The sequence below is a fragment of the Chaetodon auriga genome, chromosome 21, assembly GCF_051107435.1.
Source record: "Chaetodon auriga isolate fChaAug3 chromosome 21, fChaAug3.hap1, whole genome shotgun sequence".
NCBI classification, from domain to species: domain Eukaryota; kingdom Metazoa; phylum Chordata; class Actinopteri; order Chaetodontiformes; family Chaetodontidae; genus Chaetodon; species Chaetodon auriga.
In genome coordinates, this window is record NC_135094.1 from 1,289,345 (window position 1) to 1,317,112 (window position 27,768).

At 48.0% G+C, this 27,768-nt stretch overlaps 3 protein-coding genes across 4 annotated transcripts in view; 2 read left to right on the forward strand and 1 right to left on the reverse strand.

Moving 5' to 3' along the window:
• The window catches only part of LOC143339681 (NLR family CARD domain-containing protein 3-like), a 371,505-nt gene that overhangs the window by 195,068 nt on the left and 148,669 nt on the right, over positions 1 to 27,768 (forward strand). The gene's annotated exons all lie outside the window — the stretch shown is intronic.
• Positions 3,044 to 8,271, reverse strand: LOC143339696 (GTP-binding protein Rheb-like). Of its 2 annotated transcripts, none has more exons than XM_076761075.1 (8): positions 8,128 to 8,271; positions 7,418 to 7,489; positions 6,834 to 6,901; positions 6,499 to 6,581; positions 6,000 to 6,056; positions 5,550 to 5,597; positions 4,343 to 4,424; positions 3,044 to 4,117 (listed from the first exon to the last, which is right to left on the reverse strand). In XM_076761075.1, the coding sequence occupies exons 1-8, from the start codon at positions 8,177 to 8,179 to the stop codon at positions 4,025 to 4,027; spliced, it is 555 nt and encodes a 184-aa protein (XP_076617190.1). In that variant the 5' UTR covers positions 8,180 to 8,271; the 3' UTR covers positions 3,044 to 4,024. The 2 variants fall into 2 exon arrangements, with proteins under 2 accessions (XP_076617190.1, XP_076617189.1); XM_076761074.1 differs by having other exon boundaries at positions 7,679 to 8,250.
• Positions 8,886 to 15,206, forward strand: eci2 (enoyl-CoA delta isomerase 2). The gene is made up of 11 exons (XM_076761069.1): positions 8,886 to 9,509; positions 10,806 to 10,867; positions 11,385 to 11,488; positions 12,026 to 12,124; positions 12,442 to 12,633; positions 12,773 to 12,842; positions 13,079 to 13,181; positions 13,473 to 13,593; positions 13,678 to 13,767; positions 13,984 to 14,127; positions 14,437 to 15,206. Exons 1-11 carry the CDS (start codon positions 9,454 to 9,456, stop codon positions 14,590 to 14,592), a joined length of 1,197 nt encoding a protein of 398 aa, XP_076617184.1. The 5' UTR covers positions 8,886 to 9,453; the 3' UTR covers positions 14,593 to 15,206.

Here is a 27,768-nt window from a genome sequence, read left to right on the forward strand (position 1 = left end):
AAAATAAGGTCGATCTTAGTCTGAAACTCTATCTGCAGGAAGAGTTCTGCATCATCAACATGAATCTTGTGCAGAGGATTTTGTCTTCATCCTCAATGCATCATCTTCCATCAGGTCAGTTTACAGTAAAAACAGGGTCTTACTTTGAGTCTGAGGGTCCAGGTTCATCACTGAAAACTGGAGGAGGATCTTTGGACCGGTCGCTCTTCATGGACAGACAGCTGGACACTGGACACTCTGCTCTGTCCTCCTCTTCCTCCACACAAACACTCATCTTCTGGTCTGAAGTCAGTCTGAGAGGTGAAACAGTGACACTGACGGTGAGCTCAGAACACAAGAAGCAACAAACAAGTGTGTTCAAGAAACTGACAAGACTGAGAGGACAGGAAGTAACACACACACACACACACACACACACACACACACACACACACACACACACACACACAAACGATCAGTAATCAATCACTTCACTCCACAGTAGTTTAGTATTTGGGCCAAAAGACCAAAACAGATGCAGCGTTTCCCTGGACTCTCCACAAAAGCTCAAACTTTCATCAATGTTTTTCTTCAATTTCTGTGACTAGTTGGATAAAATAAGTGAAATATTTCTAATGAAACTTCTTTGACCTTGTTAGTATTAAAAATCTCTCCAACAATCGTGGACCGATGTGACAAAGCAGGAGGAGGACTCGTCATGTTTTGCTGGAAGGGTTTCTGGATCGTCTTATTCTGAGCTCGCCGTGAAAAACACCTTTCAGCAGCAGCTGCCTCAGTAATATCCCACAGTAAAGGCTGGCGGCCATTTCCCCGATGACCTTTAATCAGAGAACACCTGAGGGCATCGAACACAGCTCAAAGTCCTCTGGTGAAACAGGGACTCCACAGTGCCAAATTCATTCAACATAATTAGAAAGTCGACCGTGTTGGTTGAAGAACCGACTGAGCAACACAATATTATTATTAGACCGCTGCTGTAAAAACAGATTTATGTTTCTATAAAATACTTCGATTGTTCCACATAAAAACCAGTGAGGAGTAAATTCATGCTGGGAGATCAAGGACCACGCCAGCAACACTTGTCTATGAAATGAAGAGTTTAGGGGATTCTGTCAGCGTTATAAGATCACAGCAACATCAACTTCAGACCACCACCTGAGGAGAACACGTGATGGGAATAAGGTTCCATGAGGAACCCCACACTTGAAGAAACACCAAGTCCAATTCATTCTGAAGGTGTGCTTCAGTTCGCTGAAGTCCAGAAAATGGAAGCCAGGAGCAGGAAGTGATGTCACTGCCATAAACGTGTCCATGCAGCCGACAGAGGTCACGAATGGATCCTCAGGTCGACGCCTCCGACGTCTCTGCTGCAGGACGCAGACATTCAGCTGGAGTTGACTAAACATGGCAGAGAGTGAGGACGGAGAGGAGCTGATCCTGAGGGAGTCCACGTTTTTACTCTTTGTCTGTCTAAACTGAGCACGACCTGCTGAAACCAGTTCAAGGAAGTAACACACAATCTGTAGCTCTGACACACACACACACACACACACACACACACACACACACACACACACACACACACTCACACACACTCAGAGTTTACAGTACAGTAAATCCAGCCATCAGTTCACCTGGTCAGCTGCTTGTTTTCTCGGCTTTCACTTGGTTTCCTGTTTATTCTTCAGCCAATCATGACTTTGTGTCCACAGCTGAGTCAAACTGTTGACTTCATTCTAACATGTCTGTCCTCTACAGTCCACAGGCAGAAAACGGACTCACACTTTAACAGTGAACTCATGAAAATGTTGGATTGACACTCACCCTGCCTCAGACTTCAGCTCTGCTCCGTCTGCTCTGGCTCTCTTCCTGCTCTCCTGGGTCACATGATCACTGTTCTTCTTTGAGGCTTTATGTCAGCTGGTGTCCACGATGTTGCATTACTGCCATCTTCTGGTTTTACTCTCCATCTTGATCCATTGATAGGAAACACTGCATCTCCCTAGAGCCGTCTGTCCAGTCCAGGTGTCCTTAGAAGACAGAGTATCCATTTCGTCCCTTGCTCTTTGTCCCAACACTCTAACATACTCTTCATGTTGTCCTCCACCTGCCCTGTTTTCCCCAACTGTGCCATCATATCTCATCTCTCGTGCAAATTTCCTGTGTGTGTGTGTGTGTGTGTGTGTGTGTGTGTGTGTGATCAGCTCACAGATCAGCTGTTCAGGAGCGTCCCTCTTGGCTTGAACAGACTGGATTTAGTGGCTTTTGTCGAAAATGACGTTTAAGTAACTCCATGTTCTCTGCTGCCTGACAGCCTCAAAGCTGCCACACAGTCACGTTTAACACCTGAATCTCCTTCAGTCACGTTCAGACTGCAGGCGACACTCACCCAAATCAGACTCTGTGTTTTCTCATGCACTCACATCTGTTTTGTCTCGACTGTGTGAACAGCTCAAATCACACGGAAACTGATCGGACGCAGGCCTGTTTTTGGGGGCGCAGCCTCAGTCAGTCCGACTTTGACGACACACACTCGCCTGAACTCAGCGTCCTGTCGCGAGACTCTTGTGGACAGATGTTAAAGGTCGACTTTGACACCCTGACGCCTGAACTCTGTTTCTGTAGCAGCCGTCACATAATTCATCATCTGGCTCTGTTTCCGTGACAGCGGTCCTGTCCAGTGTTTTGGTGTGTTTGGGAATGTATGAGTGAGAATAACTTTGATAGTTTGGTCTGAGCACATATCAAAGAAAAGAAGTTTGGGAAAATGTGCAGGATTATATTTTCTTTTGTTTGCTCCCGTGAAGAGAAGTTTTCTGAAGTATCAGAAAGTATTCACCGTGAAGTATGTCAACAAATACTGTGCCCTCCATTCTTCCATGAAATGATCCCAACAGAGACTTTAAAACAGACTTTGTTCAATAATTCAAGACCAATGAACGCGTCCACAGGACAGCATCATCCTCACTGTCAGCTGTGACCACGACAGATGATCATCATCATCGTCATCTTCATCATCGGCGTCAATAAAGAGCAGAGCTTTAGCCAAACAACAGAGCGCAGCTTTAATGAGAACAACCATAAAAACAGAAATACTTCTTCTTTTCTTACATATAAAAAGTGTTTTTGTTTTTAATATAGAGGAGTAGTTACATGGGGGGGGGGGGTCAGCAGCTAACAGTGTCATCATCTTTGCAGACCAGCTTCACCTGCATCTACTGTCGCCTAAATAAATCCTTTTAAAATCATTTTTAACTGATGACACAATCCCAACATCCACAGAATCAACATGGCAGTTAATAATAAGAATTCCTTTCATGATAAATAGATTTGTTTGTCCATGCATTGTTTTCTGTTGTTGTCTGAATATGTTCTGCTGTCGTGTTTGACCGATGAGTCACATCGAGGTTGTCCGCGACACAAATTAAAGATCGTACTGAAATCCATTTAAAAATCTGCTAATTTAACGAGCCACCGTACAGACTTTGTGAAAGAAGATTCAGCTGAACACTAATTCACTTAAAGGTATTTTCTTCATAAAATGAACTTTCAAAACTGCCCATGTCTGCTCTCTGGTGTACTTTCATGGAGCAAGAAGCTCTAAAATACATTTAAATACACAAAGCAGTGAGCTTCCTCTCAGCTCTCTGCTGAGAATCTACTGATCACAGGTCAGTTTGCAAACATCAGCTGAGCTCGCACAAGTCTCGCCTCAAAGATTCGCTCTGAGAAGCTGAAACATGCTTAGAAGGTAAAACGCTGCTTATTCTGATGGCGCTTAAGGACTACAACTCCCATGAGGCTTTGACGGTGTGTGTTTGTTTAAAAGCGTTCCTTATGCGTGTTAGCGTTAAATCTGCAGATTTTTGAACAGAGTTTGGTTGAACCTCAGTAAACAGAATATGTCAGGACTAACGTGGAGGCTGAGAGGAAGCGGACTTCAGAGTCGGCCTCTCCTGCCTGCCGTCAGGTGCTGCAGGGGACGTGATGGGGTCGCTGGGGGGTGGGACAGACTTTCTGGAAGCTACATCATAGAGCAGGGCGCCCGCCCCTGTGGCTGACCCGCCTCCATCTTCTCCACCTCCAGGATCATCCTCCTGAACACCTCCACTGCTGTCTGAACACACCAGAGGAGGCAGAATCAGTGCGCACGTTAATGAACTTTTACTGGCTTCACTCACTTTTCAAGCAAGTATTTCCAGTTTGACTTTAACTTTCAGTTTCAAAGCCAAAGAAAAATATGAGAATCAGCCTGAAAACTGTACGAAGACTCAAAACAAATGTTCTTCTGGTAAAGTTAGCTGATTTTATTTTGTTCTCCTGTTTCCGCCTCCGTCCTCACCTGGTTTTCTTTGGCTGAAGACTCGAGGAAGGCGGCGTTCCACGACTCGGCCAGAGCTTTCCCCTCCTCGAAACTGATCACTCTGCACAACGACAGCAACACAGCAGCTGTCTGCACTGATTTCACTTATTCACACACTTTACAGCAGCGTGCAGGCGTCAGCCAATGAACAACGAGCCTGATGTTCGCTCAGTAAATGTCGGGGTCAGCTGTTGATGATTCGTTCTTACTGTTTATTTATCTAAAAGCCTTTTTGTGCTGTTTTTTGGGGGATGTACCTTCAGCTCTTACTATCTGTGATGCACTTTAGAACAAAGTTTGTCTGATTTACTGACGTCCAACAGATAAAAGTAGACGAGAACACGGAGCATCAGATTTTCACGCCGTGTCCTGATCCAGACGCCTCACATCAGTCTGATCCCTGATCAGTTCTTCTGCTGAGCGGTCTGTGTGTCACAGAGCATCAGGTCGTGACCTTTTCTTCCTCTTGTTTACTCTTCACGTCCACGTTTACTCGTTTTTATTCCTTCTCTTCCTGGTTTCTCTTCTTCTCTTTCACTCTCATCACTTCCTAAGCTGTGAAAACCTGCAGACTAACAGTACGCACGCACGCACGCACGCACGCACGCACACACACACACACACACACACACACACACACACACACACACACACACAAACACACTGCAGCAGTGCCCATTCAGGGCAAACACGGAAGCTCTAATGTGTGAATTTGTGTGTGTGTGTGTGTGTGTTTGAACCATATCACCTTTGTATTGTGAAAACAGACTGACACGCTGCAGTCCAGTCAACACTATGTTTCTGTTGCTCAGGTGATGTTCAGGGGATGTGATGCCTCTAAATTTCACTTTTGTCTGAACAGGTTTGTGTTTCATCCTGTGGGGACCATGAATCTGAACAAAGTCTGCCAATATGATCAACTGACCGACGTGAGCGTCCGTGTCAGCAGCTTAATTGCCCATGTGTGCGTTACGTGTGTGTGTGTGTGTGTGTGTGTGTGTTCTACAACAGTGTGCTGAAAATGTCTGTCCTACAGTTCATATAAAACACAACATCACACAAACGGATCTTTAAGAAGCTTCAAAACATTTTTCACTCTAAAAATATTTGAAAGTGTTCATTAAAGAGTGTGTGTGTGTGTGTGTGTGTGTGTGTGTGTGTGTATGTGTGTCATAATATGTCTCACCTCTCCATGTGCAAGTCTTTCTTGTTCCCAACTAAAATAATTGGCACCCTGGAGAGAAACAAAGAGAAGCGTTTCCTTCACAGGACAGAACTTTGCTGTCTGTACATTCATGTTTACGATGCTAACAGAGGCTGCTAACGGCTAATTCAGCAACATCCTCAGCACTGTGGGAGCTGTTGTCCCAAAATCCATTCACATGAACTTCTCTCCTGTTGCACAAAACCGACTCTGCAGTCACACACCTGTCACACACCTGAACACTGCTTTAGTTCAGCAGCTGTAAATCTGCTGTTTCTTTGAGTTTGTTATGAAACTGATAGATGCATTAAAATCTGATTTCATTAAAGGAAGAAATAAATAGCATTTATTACTCTGGTTGTCCACGTGTGTGTGTGTGTGTGTGTGTGTGTGTGTGTGTGTGTGTGTGTGTGTGTGTGCGTGTGTACGTACTGGACGTTTCCCACCATGTCCAGCAGCTTCTCATGGATGACTCTGACCACTTCAAAACTACACAGAGACACAACAACAACACACCGAATGACTGTCACCATATATGGTCAATGGGAACGAGCAGTTAATCACCGTGGCAACAGCGTCAACGAGCTGCTCCCTCACAGATCTCGTTAAACATGTCGGCTGTTTCCTCTGAAGTCAATTAACTCATCGAACAGGCAGAGAGAGGAAAAGAAAAAGAAGGTGACACGGCTGAAAAAAGTGAAATATGAAACATTAAAAGCAGCAAATTTCCCAGAATTCCACCAAATCCACTGGTTTCATAAAAAGAATAATTAGGAAGAGGCTGTGATGGTGTGAAGAATTTATAGACAGCAGCTTAAAAGTCAAAGGAAAAAGAGCAAGAAAAGAAAGAAAGAGAAAATCAGCAGACGAAGGAAAAAGGATCAAAAAGAGGAATTTAACGAATAAATGAGATGACAGAGAGTCTGCCCACCTTTTATACGACGTCACAGAGTAGATGAGGATGTAACCGTCGACATCGATGGTGTAACTCTGAGGGAAGATGGAGTACTCGTCCTACAGCGCACACACACACACACACGCACACGCACACACAGACACAGACACACACACACGCACACGCACACACAGACACACACACACACACACACACACGTACGTTTCAAGATAAGGTAAGACAGATAGATAGAAAGCTACAGAAACAGATAAATGTGTGTTTTAATCCAACATGAAGTGACAGTCACACGTGAAGCTGTGGCTGTTCTCTTCATAAAAACACTTTGAACACGTTACCTGAGATGAGCTCACCTGACCGGCCGTGTCCACCAACTGCAGGTTGTATTCCTGACCGTTCACCGTCATCGTCTTAGTAAACGCTGAGAGACACACAGGAGGCATGTTAGCACCGTGGAGAGGAAGGAGAGCTTCCACGAGCAAGAAACACACGAAGAAGAAGAAGAAGAAGAAGAAGAAGAAGAAGAAGAAGAACACAAGTACAAGATGCAAGAAAACCTCATCCAGAGGCCCACTGACACATGTGTGGTTAGTTCACTGTCTGTAAGAAGAGCAGGACAGTCCAGTGTCTGTGGGTAGTTCACTGTCTGTAAGAAGAGCAGGACAGTCCAGCGTCTGTGGGTAGTTCACTGTCTGTAAGAAGAGCAGGACAGTCCAGTGTCTGTGGGTAGTTCACTGTCTGTGGTTAGTTCACTATCTGTAAGAAGAGCAGGACAGTCCAGCGTCTGTGGATAGTTCAGGGTCTGTGGTTAGTTTAGGGTCTGTGGTTAGTTCAGGGTCTGTAAAGAGCTGGGCAGACAACATTTAATGGTGTAAAAGAGGTTCCAGCTCAGTTTTATAAAGGTGACAGACAGACAGACAGACAGACAGACACTTACTGTTCTCTATAGTGGGATCATAAGAGTCGACAAACTGTCCCTCCACAAACTGGATGGTGAGAGAAGACTTCCCTGGAAGCACACACACACACACACACACACACACACACACATTGTTAACTCATCAGTAGTATCAATGGACAACACAAACGCAGACGTATTTCTTCTGTCTGTGTTGAACTGGCACAGCAGATCCTGGTCCTCGAGACCAACAGATGTCTTCAGGTGTCCATCCCTGAAATACCGACGTCTGGGACAAACCTATTCTGTCAGTAACCCGTGAAGGTGTGCTCCAGGTGAAACACAGGGAGCCTGCCCGGATTGTCCGCCATGATGCTCTCAGCTGCAGCATCAGGACCACACCTGCCCTACGATCTGATTGGCTGTCAGCTGACCAATGCCAGCTTGTACATCGTTCTGGGCGTGGGAACGGAAGCGCTGGCTGTAAGTTTGGCTCCTCATCTCTTCAGACAGCGGCTTCTTGGATCTTCTTTCAGAGCACTGTGAAGACAGAAGCAGCTGCCTTCGTGGTGCACGTTGTGTTTGTGGTTTCCTGAGGACTGATGAGAGGACGGACAGTCCAGAAATTCCCGGACAACATGCTTCACGTCAACTAATAGTAGATGCGTGGCTTCAGATGGGCACGCGCCACAGTCCCACCCCGCCTGATGCGGTTATTTACGGCCGGATAGAGCATGACCAGGACTTACCCACCGATCTGTAACCCAACACGGCGATTTTCCGGGATTTTGGCTGCGGCATGGTCTTATTTCAGGCATCCAGACAGGCGGACAGAGCATCAGAGCTCCTGCATCATCTCTACGCGGAGCAGCTCGGACTCACCTCATTATTAATGAGCGCTCAACCCCGATTGGCTACGCACACGCTCAGAGGCGGGTCTTCGACGTGAGCGTGCGTTCCGATTAGTTTAAAAAGGACGCACCCGCCGACGGCCGTTCTAGAAGCCCTCGTGCATTCGACAAATCAGATTGAAAGACGTGTACTTTGAGCCAATAGGAGAGCAGAGTGCTCCAGAGTGGGCGGGAGCAGCGGTGTAAACAGCAGCTCCTCTGCTCATTCACGGCTGATGACGAGCTGCAGCTTCCCAAAGGTTCAGTGATCGATATGTCGATGATCAGGTCATTGAACGGCGGGATATTCATTGGAGAGGTCACCGAGAATAAGGGCTCCAATAAAAACATCAAGATTTACATACAGGATGTAACTTTACGGAAATTAAAAGACAGAACATGTGACTAGGCGGGTCTGAGAAATAAAGTTGAACAGGTTTCCTTTTAAATTGGCATCATATAAATCACCAGTTATGGGCAGCGTCGTGTGCACATGCTGTTAATGTACACGTGTTCGCTACAATAAAGATATTTTTGTATGTTTTGTTTTTTTTGTTTTTTTTTTTTAAGTGACGGCGAGATGAAGCTTCTTGAAGCCTTCCAGCCCAAAGGTTCACAAAACGGTTCATTTCTCGAGGCTTCATGTGCACACAAACCCCTGCTGGTCAAAGACTGTTAAACCGTCAGATATATTCTAGGTGGTGATGGGTCGTACCATGCCGACGCTTCGGAGCGGAACCTATAAATTATAGGTAATTATAACTTTATCAATTTGCAATACACTCAAGACTGTCCTGCAACAGTGCAGCCATGGGAATGACTGCCAGGAAAACGAAATCAATTCATCTCAATAAACGCATTTCATGTATCGTTCATGCATTCATTCGTATAAATGAAAAGTATATTTTTACTTACTTTTATTATAATTCCTGATCCAGCGAGGCTTCGAACGTCATCAGTGACGTCATTCGCCCTAAACGACACAAGCGTCGATACGCGCTTCACTAAACACTTCTGGACTTCTCGACACACGCTCCGAGGTGACGGTACGACCCATCACTACTGTTTAAAGCCGCCGGCTGCGCTGCTGTGGCTCCGCTAGCTTAGCTTGTTAGCTCAGGCTGTTGGCTCTTCCTCCCTCAGTCCGTCCTCCCGCACTTTGGACCTCCTCGTCTCCGGGTTTAAATGGCCGGCGTCGCCCTCAGACTGTCCGCTCCCTGGCGTTTAGGGAAATTAAGAAGGTGAGAATGAGAAACTGTTCATGTCAGGTCATGTTGATGCTGTTTGATGCTGTTTGAAGCTGTTTTTGGTGGTTTCGACGCCATTTTTCACTCCTCCGAGGAGTCAAGCGAGGTTACGCTGACATCCACAGTGTCGCTACGAGTTAGCTTGGCTATGCTAGCAGCCTCAGAAAGGCACTCAGTGCTGTATGACAGTAAAATACTTCTTCACCAAACTGCAACTCTGCTGTTTGCTTGTTAGCAGCTCCGCAAGCACTTGATCGCTGGAGAGAAGCTGACCAGCTAGCATGAGTGTTTGGCTCCAGCTGGTAAACTTTGCACAGTCAAAGTCAGAGCTGTGCTAAATGTGGTCAATGAACGCGTGAACGTGAAGCTCTCACTGAGTTTAAGCGATGAAGCAGATTTCACGGGTTATTTCGCACAGGAGGGGTCATACTAGCAAAAAAAACAGCAGCTCTAGCTAGCTGTGCTAGCTGTGCTAGCTGTGCTAGCGTTGAACTTTGCTCCAGATTCCCAGAGCAGGATCATAACCTGCACACTTTGCATTGGCTCGTTATTTGGCTCAGTGAACAAACATCAGTGCTGGTTTCTGTCCTGAGGTCTTGATCAGAAGAACCAGTTCATCGTGATGTTCAGCTGAAGACACTGAAGGCTGCAGCCTCTGAAATGTGCCTGTCGGGCTCCTCTTCATCCTCTGATAGGAACTGAATGTGTTTTTGTTGAACAGATGAAGACATTGAACGCATCACTCTGGACTGTGGGAAACCGTGATCTTCACCATGTTCTGATGTTTTACCCACCAAACAGTTCACTAACCAATCAGAGTAAAATTGTTGGTTCCACTTCAGTGTATAAATCAGCTAAATGAACTTCATGTATTGATTGAAGCTGCAGCTGATCTTTACTTTCATTCTGTGAAAATACCCAGACACACAACCAGCAGACACGTTGGATTTTCTGCATTTAAAATGGCTGAAATTGATTAATGGATGAATGAAGATGATGATGAAGTTTTAATACTGGCCCGATGGAAAGAGACTCTTTACAACATTTCACTTGTTCACACATTAAATCCACTTTGTTCAGGAGAATGTGAATCCAACACGCTGGATGAAGTCGGCCTCGGTGCCACAGAGTCATTAGAAAACTCAACGTTATCTCTTCTGCGTGGTCAGAATGCAGATTGAGATGTGGGGAAAAGATCAATCATACTCGTTATCAGCACAAACTGAATCTTATCAGGAGGGAAACGCTCGGCTGTGACGTCTCAGTGAATGTTTTCTTCTCCGTCACCAGTTTGCTCCGACTCTGCAGCGTTCCCAGTCTGACGCTCCACACCACAGCCTCTCCTCTGATGGGTGAGTATCTGCTGCCAGAGCTTTGGAACTGATCCGTTCAGGTGTGGAGTTAAAGAACGTCCCTCAGTGTTCATTTTTCCCATCGTTAGCACAGGAAGGAGGAGAAGCTTTGGGTCTGAAATGATTCTTCAGTCGACAGTCAAATGTTTTCAGGATCAAATAATTATTCACCGAGAAAAAATAGTGACAAAAATCTCAAGATTTCTGTGAGGATCTGTTGCTTCTCTGTTTGATTTGGCTGTAAACTGAAGGTTTTTGGATATTTGGCCGTCAGCTCGGACTCTGAGACGCTGCTGAAGACATTTCCTCTCTATTGTTTTATATCCATCAGACTCTTATTTTGTTTGGTTTCATCCAGATTAGAATAATCCAGAGTACTTTACATCTGACTGACAAGCTGATAGGAAGAGAGACCCGCCAATCAAAACGTTTTAGGGCACGAACAGAATGGTAAACGATGTGAAGTAAGTGACTCGTTTCAGCTTCGTGCTGACGGTGTCGGTCGGTGTGTGTTCAGGTGCGACGGTGGAGCAGTTCGAGCAGGCCAAGAGCAAACTGGCGACGCTGAAGAACGACCCGGGCAACGAGGTCAAGCTGAAGATCTACGCTCTCTTCAAACAGGTGGGAGGTGCTGCTGGCGCTCCGGGCGCTCCGGGCGTCTCGGAGCCAGTGTTCACCTTCAGAGCGTCTCTCTTTCTTCTTCTCTGTTTGCGCTGCACCTCTCTGAAGTGTGACAGAAAGTACTTCGTGTACCACTGGTGGACGTGATGGAGTGTTTGAAGTCCTCAGGGCAGCAGAGGGAGGTTCTCATAAAACATTCATTTACTTTTCTACAGAGTTTAATTAAAATAATATTTAAAGTCCACAGAGTTTCATGTCTGTCAGGTCTTAAGTCATGTGACATTAAAGTAAACGCAGTGTAAGATGACCTGATGTCCGTTAAGCTGATCTCAGATCCGTTTTGTTCGCTCCGACTCCTTCTGTGTGTTGATCTGATCTCTGAACTCTTTAATCTCACAGAAGCTGTAAATGACACCAGCTCTTTCTCAGGTTTTACACAGCTAACCTTATTCATTGCATTCAACTCTCCTCCTCCTCCTCCTCCTCCTCCTCCTCCTCCTCCTCTTCCTCCTCCTCCTCCTCCTCCTCCTCCTGCAGGCCACTCAGGGTCCCTGCAACACTCCCAAACCGGGCATGCTGGACTTTGTCAACAAGGTGAAATGGGACGCGTGGAATTCTCTGGGCTCCATCTCGCAGGTACACATGCTGCAGCGTGTTGTCGTCACTGTCAGCCAATAGAAACGCAGCAGCAGGTGAAACAGGCCGAGGCGCTTTAACATGTGATATGACTGACCAGTGAATGCATGAATGTGAACAGGAGCGAGGAGTACAGATATGAAGTGTACATGAGTACATGTAGAGGAAATGCTGCGTCATGAGAAAACGTCGCAGGTGTTTGGGATCGTTTGAAAATGGTTGTTGATCCACACATCAGGAGCCAATCAGGCGTCAAAACTCAAACCCCGCTCGCCTGCGAGCTTCAAACTCTGACAAACCGCCCGTGCGTCTCTCAGGAAGAAGCCAGGCAGCAGTACTGCACCCTGATTGGCTCCCTGGTGGCTGCAGAAGGTGGAAGCTCCGCCCAGGTGGCCGCACAGCCTGCTGGGAGCGGGACGACATACGAGACGCTATTGGTCAGCACGGAGGATGACATCACCACCATCAAACTGAACCGACCGGCCAAGAAAAACGCCATCACCACTGAGGTGTGTGTGTGTGTGTGTGTGTGTGTGTGTGTGTGTGTGTGTGTGTGTGTGTGTGTGTGTGTGTGTGTGTGTGTGTGTGTGTGTGTGTGTGTGTGTGTGTAAGCCTTGCTCTGACTCTTCAATGTCTGTTTTCTCGCAGATGTACAACGACATTATTGCAGCTCTGGAGCAGGCAGCTAAAGACAACTCAGTGCTCACTGTTTTCACAGGTACACACACACACACACACACACACACACACACACACACACACACACACACACACAGCTGACTGAAAAAGTCATTAATTTCATAGGAGTGCAGTAGAGCTTAAAGGAACGTTCCACTAAAAAGAAAAAGGTTTTTGAGGTGGAATTCTGTGAAACTGTGTCTGAACTCCTTTCTTCTGTTTACACACACACACACACACACACACACACACACACACACACACTTGTCTCTGCAGGGGCTGGTGATTTTTACTGCAGTGGAAACGATCTGACCAACTTCACCAAGATCCCTCAGGGAGGGGTGGAGGAGATGGCCAGACGTGGTGGAGATCTGCTCAGGTGATCACCGACCAATCGGCTTACCGATGGAGAGACTGACCCCCTGACCCGCTGACCCGCTGACCCCCTGACCCGCTGACCCGCTGACCCCCTGACCCCGAGGCAGCTGCAGACTAGAGGACTTTGACTTGCTGAGCCTTGAATGTCTGACATCCGTTTGTAGAATTCAGGGACACCAGAAAAAACAGTCATTCTCAGTTTCACACGCAGACGGTGAAGAGAATGAGACCGTGTGGATTTCCTGTCTCTTCCTTGTTCATCTTCTTCTGTGGTTTCTGTCCGTCTCTGCAGGAAGTACGTCAAAGCTTACATCGACTTCCCCAAGCCACTGGTCGCGGTGGTGAACGGACCGGCTGTAGGAATCTCAGTCACAGTGCTCGCACTGTTCGACCTGGTCTACGCTACAGAGAGGGTACACACACACGCGCGCACACACACACACACACACACGCACACACACACACCTGACTCATTAATCGGCGTCTCTGTCTGTCAGGCCTCCTTCCACACTCCGTTCAGTCAGCTGGGTCAGAGCGCTGAAGGCTGCTCCTCCTACACCTTCCCCAAAATAATGGGCCCCGCCAAGGTAACCACACACACACACACACACACACACACACACACACACACACACACACGCACACAGTCCAGACCTTTAACACTATGAAGGCTGCAGTGACGCTTGTCCTGCTGCAGTGTGTGACTCTGTGTGACTCTGTGTGTGTGTGTGTGTGTGTGTGTGTGTGTGTGTGTGTGTGTGTGTGTGTGTGTGTGTGTGTGTGTGTGTTCTCCCTCTCTCCAGGCCAGTGAGATGCTGCTGTTCAATAAGAAGCTGACGGCGGTTCAGGCCTGTGAACTCGGTCTGGTCACTGAGGTTTTCCCTGACAGCAGCTTCCAGAGCGAAGTCTGGACCAGACTGAAGGCCTACGCCAAGCTGCCCCCCAACGTACGCACGCACGCACACAGTCATGAGGAATACGTTGAACTTTGCTGGAACCTTGTCGAATCCTCGTCTGAGCGAGTGCAGACGCCACCATGACGAGCCCTGAGCTCGTTTACATAAACCAACAGCAGCCTCGTCTTCATCAGCTCGTGTCCTGGCGTCACGTCCTGACTGCTGCTCCCTCAAATACTTCCTGTCTGATGATGATGATGATGATTAGATATGATGTCATCAAGAAATCAGTGGATTGAACATAAATTTAATTAACTCTCTCTGTCTGTCTCCGTCTCCGTCTGTCTGTCTCTCTCTCAGTCTCTCGCTCTCTCTAAACAGCTGATCCGATCGATGGACAAGGAGCGTCTCCACGCCGCGAACGATGCTGAGGTGGAGCGTCTGGTGGAGCGCTGGACGTCAGACGAGTGCTTCAACGCCGTCATGAACTTCTTCCAGGCCAAGGCCAAACTGTGAGGAGGAGGTGTGTGGTCGGAGCTGCTCGGGTGGAGGTGATGGAGGTTCAGAACACGTCGCCTTCGCTGATTCACTCACAGATGAAACTCTTGCTCCTCTTCGAGGGTTCCTGGTTTCTGAGCGCACCGCCTCGCCGCTCGTCTTCATCGTCTCGGTGAAGCGTCTCGTGTCTCAGGTTCTGCCCCTCGTCCTTCTGGCCTGTCCTTGTCCTTCCTTCCTTTGGATCGTTTTCTAGATTACTGTAATTCTTGAGTGAATCTGAAGAGATGGAGCGTCCCCTCTGTGTCTGCAGCGTCCTCCTCTGAGCAGCCGGATGTGTGAGACTGTTGACACGGAAGCAGGTGTTTTATTAATGATCGTGATCTAGTCTTGATGAGTTTTGTAGAAAAGAGTTCCTGACGTCCGAGGTTTGCCTCCATCTTTAGCTCTTCAGCGGTGACGCTTTTATCTTTATCTCCAGGATCGTTTCGCCGTCCTGGCGCCTGATGATCGCCATGTTTGTGCAGTGTGATTTCTTTGTTAAATGCCTTAAACGCTTTGTGACGCCGTTCACAGGCGACAGGTTCAAATCTGTCTTCATCACTCTGTTCAATAAAGGACAGGTTGTGTAATTATTCACATGAGGGGACGTTTATTTTTTTATGTAATGCACCATCGGTTAACCGTGAGCCAGCTTCGTGGTACCAGGGAGGCGAGTTGACTGGACCAGTCAGACCGTTGGAATCATGATTCATGAACACAGCGTGTGGAAGTACAATAAAAGATATTAGTTTTTTAATTTTCTGTAATATGAAACCAGAGACAAAGAGCTCACTGATGTAAATCTGTGTTCCAGCAGGATTTGGAGGGAGAGTGTTTGTAGTTGGACAGCTGATCCAGCAGGTGGCAGCACTCACCTGAACATGAACTGGAGAGCTGACCTCGGCGTCCTCACAGCAGCTGGAGTTAATCATGACGGTGTGAGCCCTGTTTGCTGGAGGCCAATGGAAAGTCAACAGAAATGTGTGGTTATTGTACTTCAGTCGTTGAATGAAGCTCACAGTCACGAACGATGCCGCTGAGACGCTTTCAGGTCGTTTCAGGGTTTCCAGACGTAAAGGAGATGAAGCTGTTCATCTTCCAGGAGACGCATAAAGTTAGTACAAATAAAACATGTTCAGTGAATTCACCTGAAGAGTCTAGTTCTAGAGGAGGAGGAGGTGAAGCCTTCGTCGAGGACAGGAGGGAACGCCCGGCCGGTCAAATGTCGGTCAGTACATTCACACACAGGTGAGTTATTTCAGCGTCTCACAGCTCCACGGCTGAAGAAGACAGCAACAGTGGACGTCTTTTTGTGGCTGATTTGCAGCAGAATAAAGAGTAAAAACAGGAACGTCAGGACTCAGCAGCGATACGGTGGGTGAAGCTGGACCGTCTCCGTCTGTCTCAGCTTCAGGAGGATCCAGCAGAGACGTCTTCAGACTTCAGGAAACCTCCTCAAACCATGGATGAAGGTAACTGACACGAAATCCTCTTCCTGTCTGAGAGAGCATCAGATTGATGCCACCCTCATGTTTTTGTTAGCTTAGCTTAGCATAAAGACTGGAAACAGCTAGCCTGGCTCTGTCCAAAGGTGACAGCGTCCACCAACCACAGCCTCACGTTCTGTCTCTGAAGCTCGAGAACAAAAATCGACTTTAATGTCTTAAATGTTTCAGCGTGAAAGAGACGCTCAGTAACGTGTCAGCAGGATCCCCCGGAGGCCAAGAACCCCGCTAGCAGTCGATTCGTAACGCCAAGGTAACAAAGCTCGTTCTCTCGTGATCCTGAGAAACCAAAGGCCAATTTCTGGAGAGAATGAGATCATTTATGACGAGAAAAAGATTCATACGAGTGGACCACACGCTCAGTTTGGGAGTGTCACTGTAAACTTACCTGACATTTGATGTGAGGGTGTTTCCATCTCATTAAAGTAAGGGACAGGCGTAGGAGACAGTGGCATGAGGGGTGTTCGTTAGCACGTGATGTCCCTGAATCCATCACACTGGACCTTTAATGCTGTGTTTCAGATCTTGGAACTTGTTTGCCTCCTGAACAAATGAACTTTGTGTTGTAGGAAAGTCCTGAAACGAGTTTGAAAGAAAAGCCAAACGGGCTCTAACACGTCTGTCAGATCAGCTGCTGTCTGACGAGAAGACGAACCTTCTGATCGATCAGCGATCTGACTGTCGGACAGTCGGTTGGATCTCTGTCAGGAGACAGAAATCCGTCTTTATCTTCTGTCTGCGGCTCCATGTTTGTATTGGTTTCCTCTCACTCAGTCAAATAAAGTAACGCTGCCTTTCCCCCTTCACGTCAGCACTGTTGAACACGCGGTTGTCTTGTTTGAATTAACCTTTTTGGAGTTGTCTCTGGACAAACTGGTCCACAGTTCGGTGTGAGTCCAGGTTTCTCCGTCGACTCGTACAAACGTATGAGATGAATGAAAACTGCGTCAGTCCACCTTAAATTATTTGGAAATGACAGCGTGGTTCCTGCTGCCACGTGTCGGCCGTGTCAGTGCTGTCCACGAGCTGAAGCCGCCAACGTAACGTCCTCTGTGAGGTAAAATCAAAGCTCCTCAGTGATGCTTACAGATCTCTCAGAGGAAGATTTGTTCAGAGTTTTGACTGTTTAAAAATGAAGATGACGGTAGTTTTCTGTCGAGGGCAGCAGAGGAAGTCTTCGATGACCGTTCTGACCTCGCTCTGCTCTGCTTTGAGGCCTGAACAGGAAGCAGGGCTTGTGGCCCCTGCGGGTCGCCGTACTTGAATTCCATTGTTGTCAGATTTAACAATGTCGTCCTGAGCTTCGGGACGTCCGGCCGGTCCTCGGAGGCCTTTTAGCTCTTGTGTATTTATGAGGGACGTCGCAGCGCTTTTCTTCTTTCTCCTCAGTCTGAAACATGTCGGGCTCTGCAGCCTCCCCAGAGCCCCAAACTCAAACCCTGATGTATAAATCTCAGCTCGGCCCCCTGCCTGGATCTGGACCGGACAGAGAAATACGATACAGAAAGCAGCCATTGAACCTGTCGCTGCCGTGACAAACACCATCGACGTCTGAGGAGGTTTCAGCATGAGAAAAAAACTGTTTCCAGAGCTAAAACATCCATCTGTGCAGCGTCAGTGAAGAATCGAGCAGCGCTTCATAGTCTGGATCCACATTTCCATAACGACGTGATGAAACGATGAAATACCTCGAGCAGCTTCAGCTGAGTTTCCTGCAGATTTCCTCTCAAGTTATTAGAAAACTGCTGAGCTGGAAAACAAACTGTAAACAGGAGTTTTCATGAGAAACGTTTCTAATTAATTTGATAATGGATTTGTGCTCGGTGACGTGAAGCAGCAGGCGAGGCTGCTGGAGTCGTTGGAGACGTTAAGAACAGCTCCAGCTCTGCTCTGTTTTCAGTGATGTAAACATCATTTTACAATGCACATTTAATTAATTTGGTCCTCAATGACTGGAATGACCTGACTCGACCGGACTCAAATGACTGGACTCAAATGACTGGACTCGACCAGCCTCAACCTGACCTGACCGACTCGACTGACTGGACTCGACTGACCTGACTCAACCTGACTCGACTGACTGGACCCGACTGGACTCGACTGAACACGTAGCATCAACACAACGATCACAGTCCATAAAGCAGACGGACGTCTTGGTTTCAAGCGTTGTCTGCAGCCATTGGACATGTTTTTCTTTATCATCTTTGTTCGACTTTTACAGGTTAAACATGTCTTTATGAATTTCTCAAACTCCTCAGGAAGACGCCAGCAGCTGCTCACATTTATTCCAGAGAGTCTTCAGAGGAACGAGTGTCAGATCAACATTTTCAATCCAGGCGGAACCTTTTCTGAGATTACAGTTCAGGGAATAATCAGTGTGTCAGAGTCCGAACACTACGCCTCCACGGACAGAGGCTGCGTGTGTGTGTGTGTGTGTGTGTGTGTGTGTGTGTGTGTGTGTGTGTGTGTGTGTGTGTGTGTGTGTGTGTGTGTGCGCGCGTGCGTATGTGCGGGGGGGTCATCCCTCAAATGACAGACTGGACAGGTGTCACTCTTCCTCCTCCCCCCCCCCCCCCTCCTGTGGTTTGGGTGTAACTGTAGATGGTCGAGCAGAGGTGGAGTTTTCCTTCAAACTGCTGGAGAGCCAATCACACGAGTCAGATGACAGGCGCTCCCTGAAGGGACCAATCATCAATCAGTCGCTGTGACATCAGCCAATGACCTGCCATCTGTCAGAGGGAGACAGAGGTGAAGGTTTTTTATTTTCATGCTTTATGTTGCTTTCTTTCTTTTTTTGTCCTTCACTGTTTTGTGTTGGAGACAAAAAGTTTATTGATTTATTAAACTGAATCTGATGAAGAGAAAAAAAGAGAACAGATATAGAGAAGGCAAACAGAGAAAAGAGTGAGGAAGACGATGAGGAAGAAAAGTGAAAAGATGAACGAGATGATGAGGACAGGAAGGAAAAGCAAGAAGAAAAAATGAGAGTAAAAGGAAAAATAGAAAAAGGAGGAGGAGGAGACGATGGAGGAAAAGCTGAGATCTCCATTAGCTGCTGACGGATCGTCGTCAGGAGAGACGGCGGCATCCAGAGGTCAAAGGTCATCAAACTTTGTTAAAATAACAGTGAGTTTCTCAGAGACACTGTCCTGTCTTCATTTTCTGTCTCTTCTGTCTCTAGAATCGAGTCCTAAAGTGCGAAAATATCTTGATCTTTCAGTCAGGGTCCACATTGGACGAGACCCCGAAAGCATTTTAAGGCTGAATTCCATCTCATGAACTTCCTCGAGCTCAGCAGACGTTTGTTCAAAGACGCCGTCAGAGCTGACGGTGGATTAACGAGTGCAGCACGAGCCGAAGACGCTGTGATGGATTTCGTGTTTGTTTCACTGTGGCGTGAATTTGTGAGAAGCTTCGATCTACATCTAAAAAGTGTGCGTGCGTGCGAACGTGCGAACTCTCAACAGGCCACAGCAGCAGGAGTTCAGAGTTCAGGTGAAGTTCATCAGTCACTGTATGTAGGACAGCTTACAGGGGAGACGTCTCCCATAGCATAACCTCATAGATCAACAGTAACGTACGGAGCGTCCTCGGAGAGACGCGGTGCTGCAGGGGAGGAGAGGGCGAACGCTTTCAAAGCAAAGAGCCGCGCCAACAGATGATGCTGCGTTCGAGTCCGCTGGGAGTAACCGTCGGAAGAGCTTCGGCGGTTAAAAGCGTCGAGTGTTTGTGTTTGAACTCGTTTGAAGCGGCGGGCTGGAGGTTTCTCTTCGTCTCATAATTATTCTCAGTCACTTCACACTTTGTTGAACCTGCTTCTCCTCAACCTGCAGAATGGCGGCTTCCTGCGCCTGCGAGGAAGCAGCAATGCATGCTGGTCTGCCTCTGTGGCCGTAGATCCAGTGACCATTGATCTGTGGGATTTATATCCAAATGTGCCAAATTTAATGAATTTTCACCAAACGTTGGCAGAATGGAGTGAATGAACTTTGACGGGCCAGCTTTTTGTATGGTGGCCAGTTTAGGACATCTCGGCTCCGGCTAAACGTTAGCACTGACGTTTAGCTCAAAGCACAGGTCATCAAGTCAAGCTTTTTAAGACGGACCAATCATACAGCTGTCTGACTGCCACTTTGAATCATTTACACTTTGGTGGATGACTGCAAATACTACAATACCCATGATCCTCGGCTGTTGTTGCTGTGGAGTGGTCAGAGGTGTGAATCAGAGGTGTGAATCAGAGCTGCAGCAAACAAACAGTTTACTGGACGGAGTAAAATTCAGCTTCAGCTCGCCGTCAGTGGAGAACATGGCACAAAGTGAAGCTCTGTGATTGGATGTTTCTTAGTGAAATGCACCCTGGGAGTCGTAGTTCACTTCAGTTTTTATGTCCAGGCTTCTTTTAGACTTTTGAACTCTTTCGTTTGGTTCAGCCTTCTCGTCCATCACGGCGATCCAGCCAACAGGAACATGAATAATTCATAAGACGTTTGTCAGAAAACAAAAAAAATGATTTTGACGTTCTCCTTCTAAGAACTGATTTTTGGATGGAATGCGATCAGGTCCAGGTTTCTCTTTCTCCTCCTTCATGTCTCACCTCCCGCCACCGTTTCACCTCCTCCTTTAAATCTCCTCTTTCTCAGCTAATAAACGGTTTCCTTTGCCGGCCTGCAGGTGGAGTTTGATTTAAAGGAGGTGCAGGTGGTGACAGAGAGGTGGGAGCTACACTGTTTTTCTTCTCCTCCATCGTTTATCACATAAATCAGTTCCCCTCTCTTCTTTCTCCTCTCGTGTGGAGGAGTGAAGAACAGAGAGAAACAGGAGAGGAGAAAATAAATGGAACGAAAGGAAAAACAGAAACAGAAACAGGAAGACATGAAGAACAAAGTAAGTGAAGAGGAAGAGAGATGGACAGAGGAGGAACAGAAGAGGAGCAAAGACAGCTAGAAAGTAGGAGAGAGGGAGGTGAAGAGAAGGTGACTCCTTTCCTTTCTGAGTCATTTCTGGTTCATAACGAGGTGACGAGAGAACAGATGTGCAGCTACAGACATGTTTTACTGCTCCATAACTGACTGAAGGGAGGAGGAGGAGGAGGAGGAGGAGGAGGGAGAAAGGTGGCAGAAGAGGAAAGGAAACGAGGGGATTGAAAGGAAAGGACAGAGGAGAAGAGAGGAGGAAACGAGCAGAGGAGATATGAGGAGGAAGGAAGGAGAGGTAAGGAAAGGAGGAGATGAGGACAGAAGGAGAGGCAATGGAAAAGGAAGGAGGAAGCAGGAGAGGAGATGAAACAAAGACATAGGACAGGAAAGGAGAATTAATGGGAGAAGGAAACGAGAGAGAAGAGAAAAGGAGAGGAAGAGGAGGAGAGGAAACAAAGATGCGAAAAGAAAGGAGGACAGGAGATGAAAAGGAAGAATGGAGAGAGAGTAGTGAGGAAAGGAGAGAAGGTCATGAGGAGGTGGAAACAGGAGAAGCATATGCTGGATGGATGGATCGGAGGAGGAGGGAGGAGAGACAGACGGGGTGAAGGTGAGAGGTGGACGAGCGAGGTCAGGAGCTGTCACTCAGAGAGGAGAGAGAGGAAGGACAGGAAGTAATAGATCCTGTTTTCATAGTGTTGAATTTCCAGGAGCCTCGGTGGAGGACAGGAAGAGCAAAATGAAGAAGAGGAACACGAAGAAGAAGAAGATGAAGAACACATGAAGGAAATGAAAAGTGAGACAAAGAGAAAAACTTGAAAACGCAGCTGAAGCTGAAACCTGCCTTCAGACGATGGAACAGTTTCCAATCATCCAGTCAGAGAGCTCCACTTCCTGTTGCTGTGGGCTGAGGGCGGGATGAAGCTGCAGGTCGATCTTTGTAGAACTCGTTCAGACACTTGAAGACGTTCTGGACAGATTCATCGATGTTCTTCACCACAAATCTGGCAAACGCCAAACCAGAAACGCTGGAGTCACCAAAAACTGTGACAATGGGACTGATGTAGGCAAACCCGTCCCGCTGCGACGTCAGGTTGGTTCAGGTGGTCTTCAGGTGGTCTTCAGGTGGTCTTCAGGTTGGCTGTATGGAAGCTGTTCTTGTGCAGTGTTGAAGTTTGTGGTGATTTAAGGCGACTTTCCCTCCACTCGTCTGTCCTGAGCTGACTCTCAGCTCCGCAGTAATCCCCCTGAACGAAATATAGGCCCAGTCCACGGGCCGTCTCAGGGGGGTGGAGGTTATCCAGGGACAGAGATGTTTTCCTCCGAGTTTATAAGATGAGCGTCAGGGTCGATTGCCCACTGAACCAATCAGATTGATGCATTTCTGGGTTGAGTTCCTCCAGAGTTTAATGGAGGCAGAGCTGAAACTTTACAGCAGAAAAAACATGGAAAGAAGAGCTGAATTCACCTGAACCGGCCTCCAAACATCAAACCAGGACTCTGAGGAGGAGGAAGAGGAGGAAGAGGAGGAGGAGGATAAAAGAAGCACTGCACTGATGAACAGCAGCACAAAGGCTGGGAAAGAGCGATAAAAAGACGAGAAAGGAGGGAAGTTCACGAGGCGTCACGAGCACATGAGCTCCCTGCCTGACTCCTGCTGGAGGAGTCCACGAGGGAGCGCCGTGGGGGTGTGCGCTGTGCTGCTGTGCTAACTGCTGATCCAGAGTCTGTGCATCCAGAGGTGTGTACTGCAGCTCAGGGCTTCATCGCCATCACTGACTGTGTCAGCTGCCTCGTGTAAGAAAACACCAAATGTTATGATGAACGTAAACAAACAGCACAACTATTGTAGTACTCATAGTATACGGAGTATTAGAAGTATTCAGGGTATTAGTATTGATACATTTTGGCTGTGTCTTCACTCCAGTCTTGTGCAGCTAGCTCTTCGTAGCTTTAGCATCACATCTGCCTCACCTTGAGGAAGACTCTGGTCATGTCTAATGAGTGCACCTGGGCAGGTGGGCGGGCAGATGGGCCATCCAATCATTTCATTGGGCCAGATGAAGTGACTGGATGGATGTATTGGAGGCCTGCAGCCTCAGAAACCAGATGATTTATTCTGAAAATGTAAAAAAGTTGTGGAAAATGTCCGTTGTTTGACATCTTCACGTCGAAACCCAAAGATACTCTGTTCACTGTGACAATCGTCGGCACGCCTTCTGTCCTCCAGTGGTTCCTGTGCAGACCTGCTCCTGGTCTCAGCTCTGAACAGGTTCTGGTGACCTTGCTGAGGACACGCCGCCTGTGCTCTCACATCAGAGATCCTCCTCCCACCAGAGACCCTGCTCGCTCTGCACTCAGCAGATTTACATTCAGATGACTGCGCCGCCCGGGCCGCCGGAATGTAAATGTACCGTGGATCAGCTGAGGACTCGTGTAGATTGAAGAGGGAGGAGGAAGATGTAATCGCAGCCCCACACCTGTCCTCGCATGACATTTACCAGGCAGTCTGAACGCTTCATCAGAGGGGAGTTCATGGAGTGAAACTCATGCTGCAGCAGGACGATAAACTTTAGTTCACGTGACATTAACCCCGAACAGTCATGCTAGCAGCTCAGCTTTCAGTGCTTTCGGCTGCATGCTAACATGCTAACATGCTGATGTGCAGCAGGTATGATGTTTACCATGTGCATCATTTAGTTACTGATATGTGTCTGTGTGGAGGATGACGATGACTGGCTGCGTGTTTGGCAGATGTACATGGTAATGCGTCACTACGCTTCAGGGCCATGGTGTCAGATGTTCGCGTCGATGCATTGGTCTGAATGAGATGCTAACATATGCTGAACCACAGAGCACACAGCATATTGAGCAGGTGCTTCCGGCTGCCTGTCGTATCGCTGTCATAAAGCCCGCCGAGCTTTAATCACTTTCTGATGCCGCGACTTAACTCAGCTGTTTGGAGAAAGCCTGCTGTGCTCCAGCTGCTGCTGACTCGTACACCAGTTTCATTTTCATGGCCTCTCTGCCTGCCTGCCTGTCTGTCTGTCTGTCTGTCTGTCTGCCTGCCTGCCTGCCCGTCTGTCTGTCTGTCTGTCTGCCTGCCTGCCTGCCTGTCTGTCTGTCTGTCTGTCTGTCTGTCTGTCTGCCTGCCTGCCTGCCTGCCTGTCTGTCTGTCTGTCTGCCTGCCTGCCCGTCTGTCTGTCTGTCTGTCTGTCTGCCTGCCTGCCTGTCTGTCTGTCTGCCTGCCTGCCTGCCTGCCTGCCTGTCTGTCTGTCTGCCTGCCTGTCTGTCTGTCTGTCTGTCTGCCTGCCTGCCTGCCTGCCTGCCTGTCTGTCTGTCTGTCTGTCTGCCTGCCTGCCTGTCTGCCTGCCTGCCTGTCTGTCTGCCTGTCTGTCTGCCTGCCTGCCTGCCTGCCTGTCTGTCTGTCTGTCTGTCTGTCTGCCTGCCTGCCTGCCTGTCTGTCTGTCTGTCTGTCTGCCTGCCTGCCTGCCTGCCTGCCTGCCTGTCTGTCTGCCTGTCTGTCTGCCTGCCTGCCTGCCTGCCTGTCTGTCTGTCTGTCTGTCTGCTTGCCTGCCTGCCTGCCTGCCTGCCTGTCTGTCTGCCTGCCTGTCTGCCTGCCTGCCTGTCTGCCTGTCTGTCTGCCTGCCTGCCTGCCTGCCTGTCTGTCTGTCTGTCTGCCTGCCTGCCTGCCTGTCTGCCTGTCTGTCTGCCTGCCTGTCTGCCTGCCTGCCTGTCTGCCTGTCTGTCTGCCTGTCTGTCTGCCTGCCTGCCTGCCTGTCTGTCTGTCTGTCTGTCTGTCTGCCTGTCTGTCTGCCTGCCTGCCTGCCTGTCTGTCTGTCTGTCTGTCTGCTTGCCTGTCTGTCTGCCCGTCTGTCTGTCTGTCTGTCTGTCTGCCTGCCTGTCTGCCTGCCTGTCTGCCTGCCTGTCTGCCTGTCTGTCTGCCTGTCTGGTGGCGTGTTGTAATATGACTGTATTGTTAGTAAAGTTTGAAGAAGGACTGGTCGTACTTCTCCTTCTGGGTCCAGACCTGCAGGGCGCCGTGGCTCCGCAGGCTGATGATGCTGAGAAAGCTGAAAGCTGGAGGCCAAACAATCATCAGTAGTCTAAAATCTGATGGTATAAGGAGCTTATGGGTGAAACATCAGGTCGTCCACATCAGTCCTTTGACACATAAAAGCTCTGATGTGTTCACTGTGGCAGGACATCATGATGTGGGGACTCCTGTGTTCAGGCTGATTTTTGAAGTCTCAGATTATTGCTGTTTCAGTCCTCATCGTCTCTGATTCACGGTACAAATCTTTGGAAGCTGTTGTGTCGTGGTCCTCGCGATGACCTGCTGGTAAAACACCCGGCAGCGGCGAAACGAACCGGCGGTCGTCTCAGGTCACAAAGCCTCATTGAGATTCAGAGAAGAGGGCTCGACTCATCCCGATTTGACTCGTCTCTGCCAGCAGACGCACTGAGCCGCTGCAGAGGAAAGTCACACTCTTCAGATCCTTCTTCATGTCCGTCCTCCTCAGGCGCACAGAGGCAGTAATGACTCACAGTCGTATTATAACCGGCCGCCAGCGGCTGGCCGCTGCTTCAGAAGACGCTCCGTGGAGCTCCTGGTTTGGTTCTGTGGTTCAGATCAAAGTCTGATCTGTTACCCAGAAACTGGAGGCGTTTGATGGCTGTTTCACTTCACTGTTTCTGCTTTCCATTAACACACTGTTTAAACTGGGGCCTGACCAGTAAACTACAGACCAAAACACATCAGTGCTTCCTTTAAATGTCCTTAATTTATTGATTCAAGGTTCATTATCCAGCCGTCAGCGCCACCTAAACCAGCACTCACAACCGTTTTCACCTGTGACCCCTAAACGCCCCCGGACATGTTGTTGTCTGACCCAGAACACGACAAAGCGTCAGGAAAGGCAGCGAGGAGCAAGACCGCCAGCTGGATCTGAGCTGGGCAGTTTGGATTCTCGTCAAAATGAGCGTAAAGCAGCTGGTTGGCAGGTGTCTGAGCTGGTTTATTTACTGGACGCTCGAATTGTTTACTTTGTTGTCCTCATAAAACACCTGCCAGCCAATCAGAAACCGGCTCCTCGAAATCCTTCTTAAAGTTTGGACACTCATCGACTCTGAGCAGTTAGTCTTCTTGCGGTCGCTCTCAGATGTGTTTGTTTTCTTTTCCGGTCCCGGGTGACACCTGTGCCGAGGCGTACCTGTGTGACCCCGCCCGCCCGGTCGCCCCCGCACTCCTTCATTAAAGCCGGTGAACCACTTCAGCGAGTTCACATCGACTCCACAGGCGGCTGCAGCCTCCGCGGGGCCACATCAGGACACACACACACACACACACACACACACACACACACACACACACACACACACACACACAGAGTCATTTGAAGTGGCTGGAGGTGTTTGGTTTCATTTCTCATTCAGTCCGTGTATTTCTGAGGGAGGCCTGCTCTGCTATGCATGAGGACATTTACATTTAACAGTTATTCGACGTACATGCTGAATGACTGCAGAGAGGAAGACAGAGAGGAAGATGGATGTAAGAGAGGAGGAGGAGGGGAGAGGTGTTGAAAGGAGGAGAGAAAGGAGCGACAGAAATGTGGTGGGAGAGAGGCGTTGAGTGACTCGCTGTAGGCTGAATTTGAATATGAAAGCATGATTTTTCTTTTTTTCTCGAGCAGGACGACACATGAGTTCACAGCGTGAACTGAAACGAACCTCAGCCATGAAGAAACGCTCTCACGCTCTCGTCTGATATGTGATACCAAGCGTAAATATTTCCTCAGATTTTCTGGGATTACAGTTTTTAATTTTGCAAAGACGCCTCGACCTAATTTCTCCCCCAAAATCCCAACATGTCCGAGCGCCGTGCAGCCAGAAACTTTCTCCACCTTTGCACCAGACACCCTCAGACGTCCCCATCCACACACCTGTTCCCACTCCTCGTCGGTCCTGCTGTTACCTGTCCTGCTCTGTCCACTCACCTGTCATCTGCTTCCTTTGTTCAGAGCCAGATCAGATCAGCAGGTGCGTCGTGTCTTTGCATCAGTGTTGTGTCCGTCTGAGACTTGTTACCTGTCTGTTTTGGATCTTGGTTCATGTGTTTTTGGACTTCTACCTCGCCTTTGTTTGACAGTGTTGGACTTTCCTGGTTTTGACTCTTGTCTGCTTCATCCTTCAGTGAGCCTTTGTACTCCTGGTTTCATGATTAAAGCAGCAGCGAGGAGTTTAATACTGATGCCTATATGTGACCCCCATAAACAAACTAGACCACCAGTGAGTAGAGCTGTTTCTGTACAGTTCTGAATGTCTGCCATCGATTCTGCCTGAAATCAAACGACGCAGAGCCTGTTTACATTTTCCCAGGAAAAGTTTGGCAGTGAGTCGTACGTTAGCCGGCTAAAAGGAAGCAGGAGGAGATTTTTTATCCTCCACTTCGTGTTTTGTGGTTATGAGCAGGAAAAGAAAAGACCATCCACATCCAACAGGAGAGAATCATTGGACTGATCCTGAACTGGCCTCTTCCTCTGAGACAGGTATGCATTATTTTATTCATGAAAATGAATATTTATGAAATTTATTTATCTATTTATGAAATACATTTCTGTATATGAAAATTACTATAAGTGTGCAACTGAGACTTAAATGTAACCTCGATGTGTAAATGGGAGCAGAGCAAAGTTCGCTTCACCGCCATTGTGTCAGATAAACACTGATAG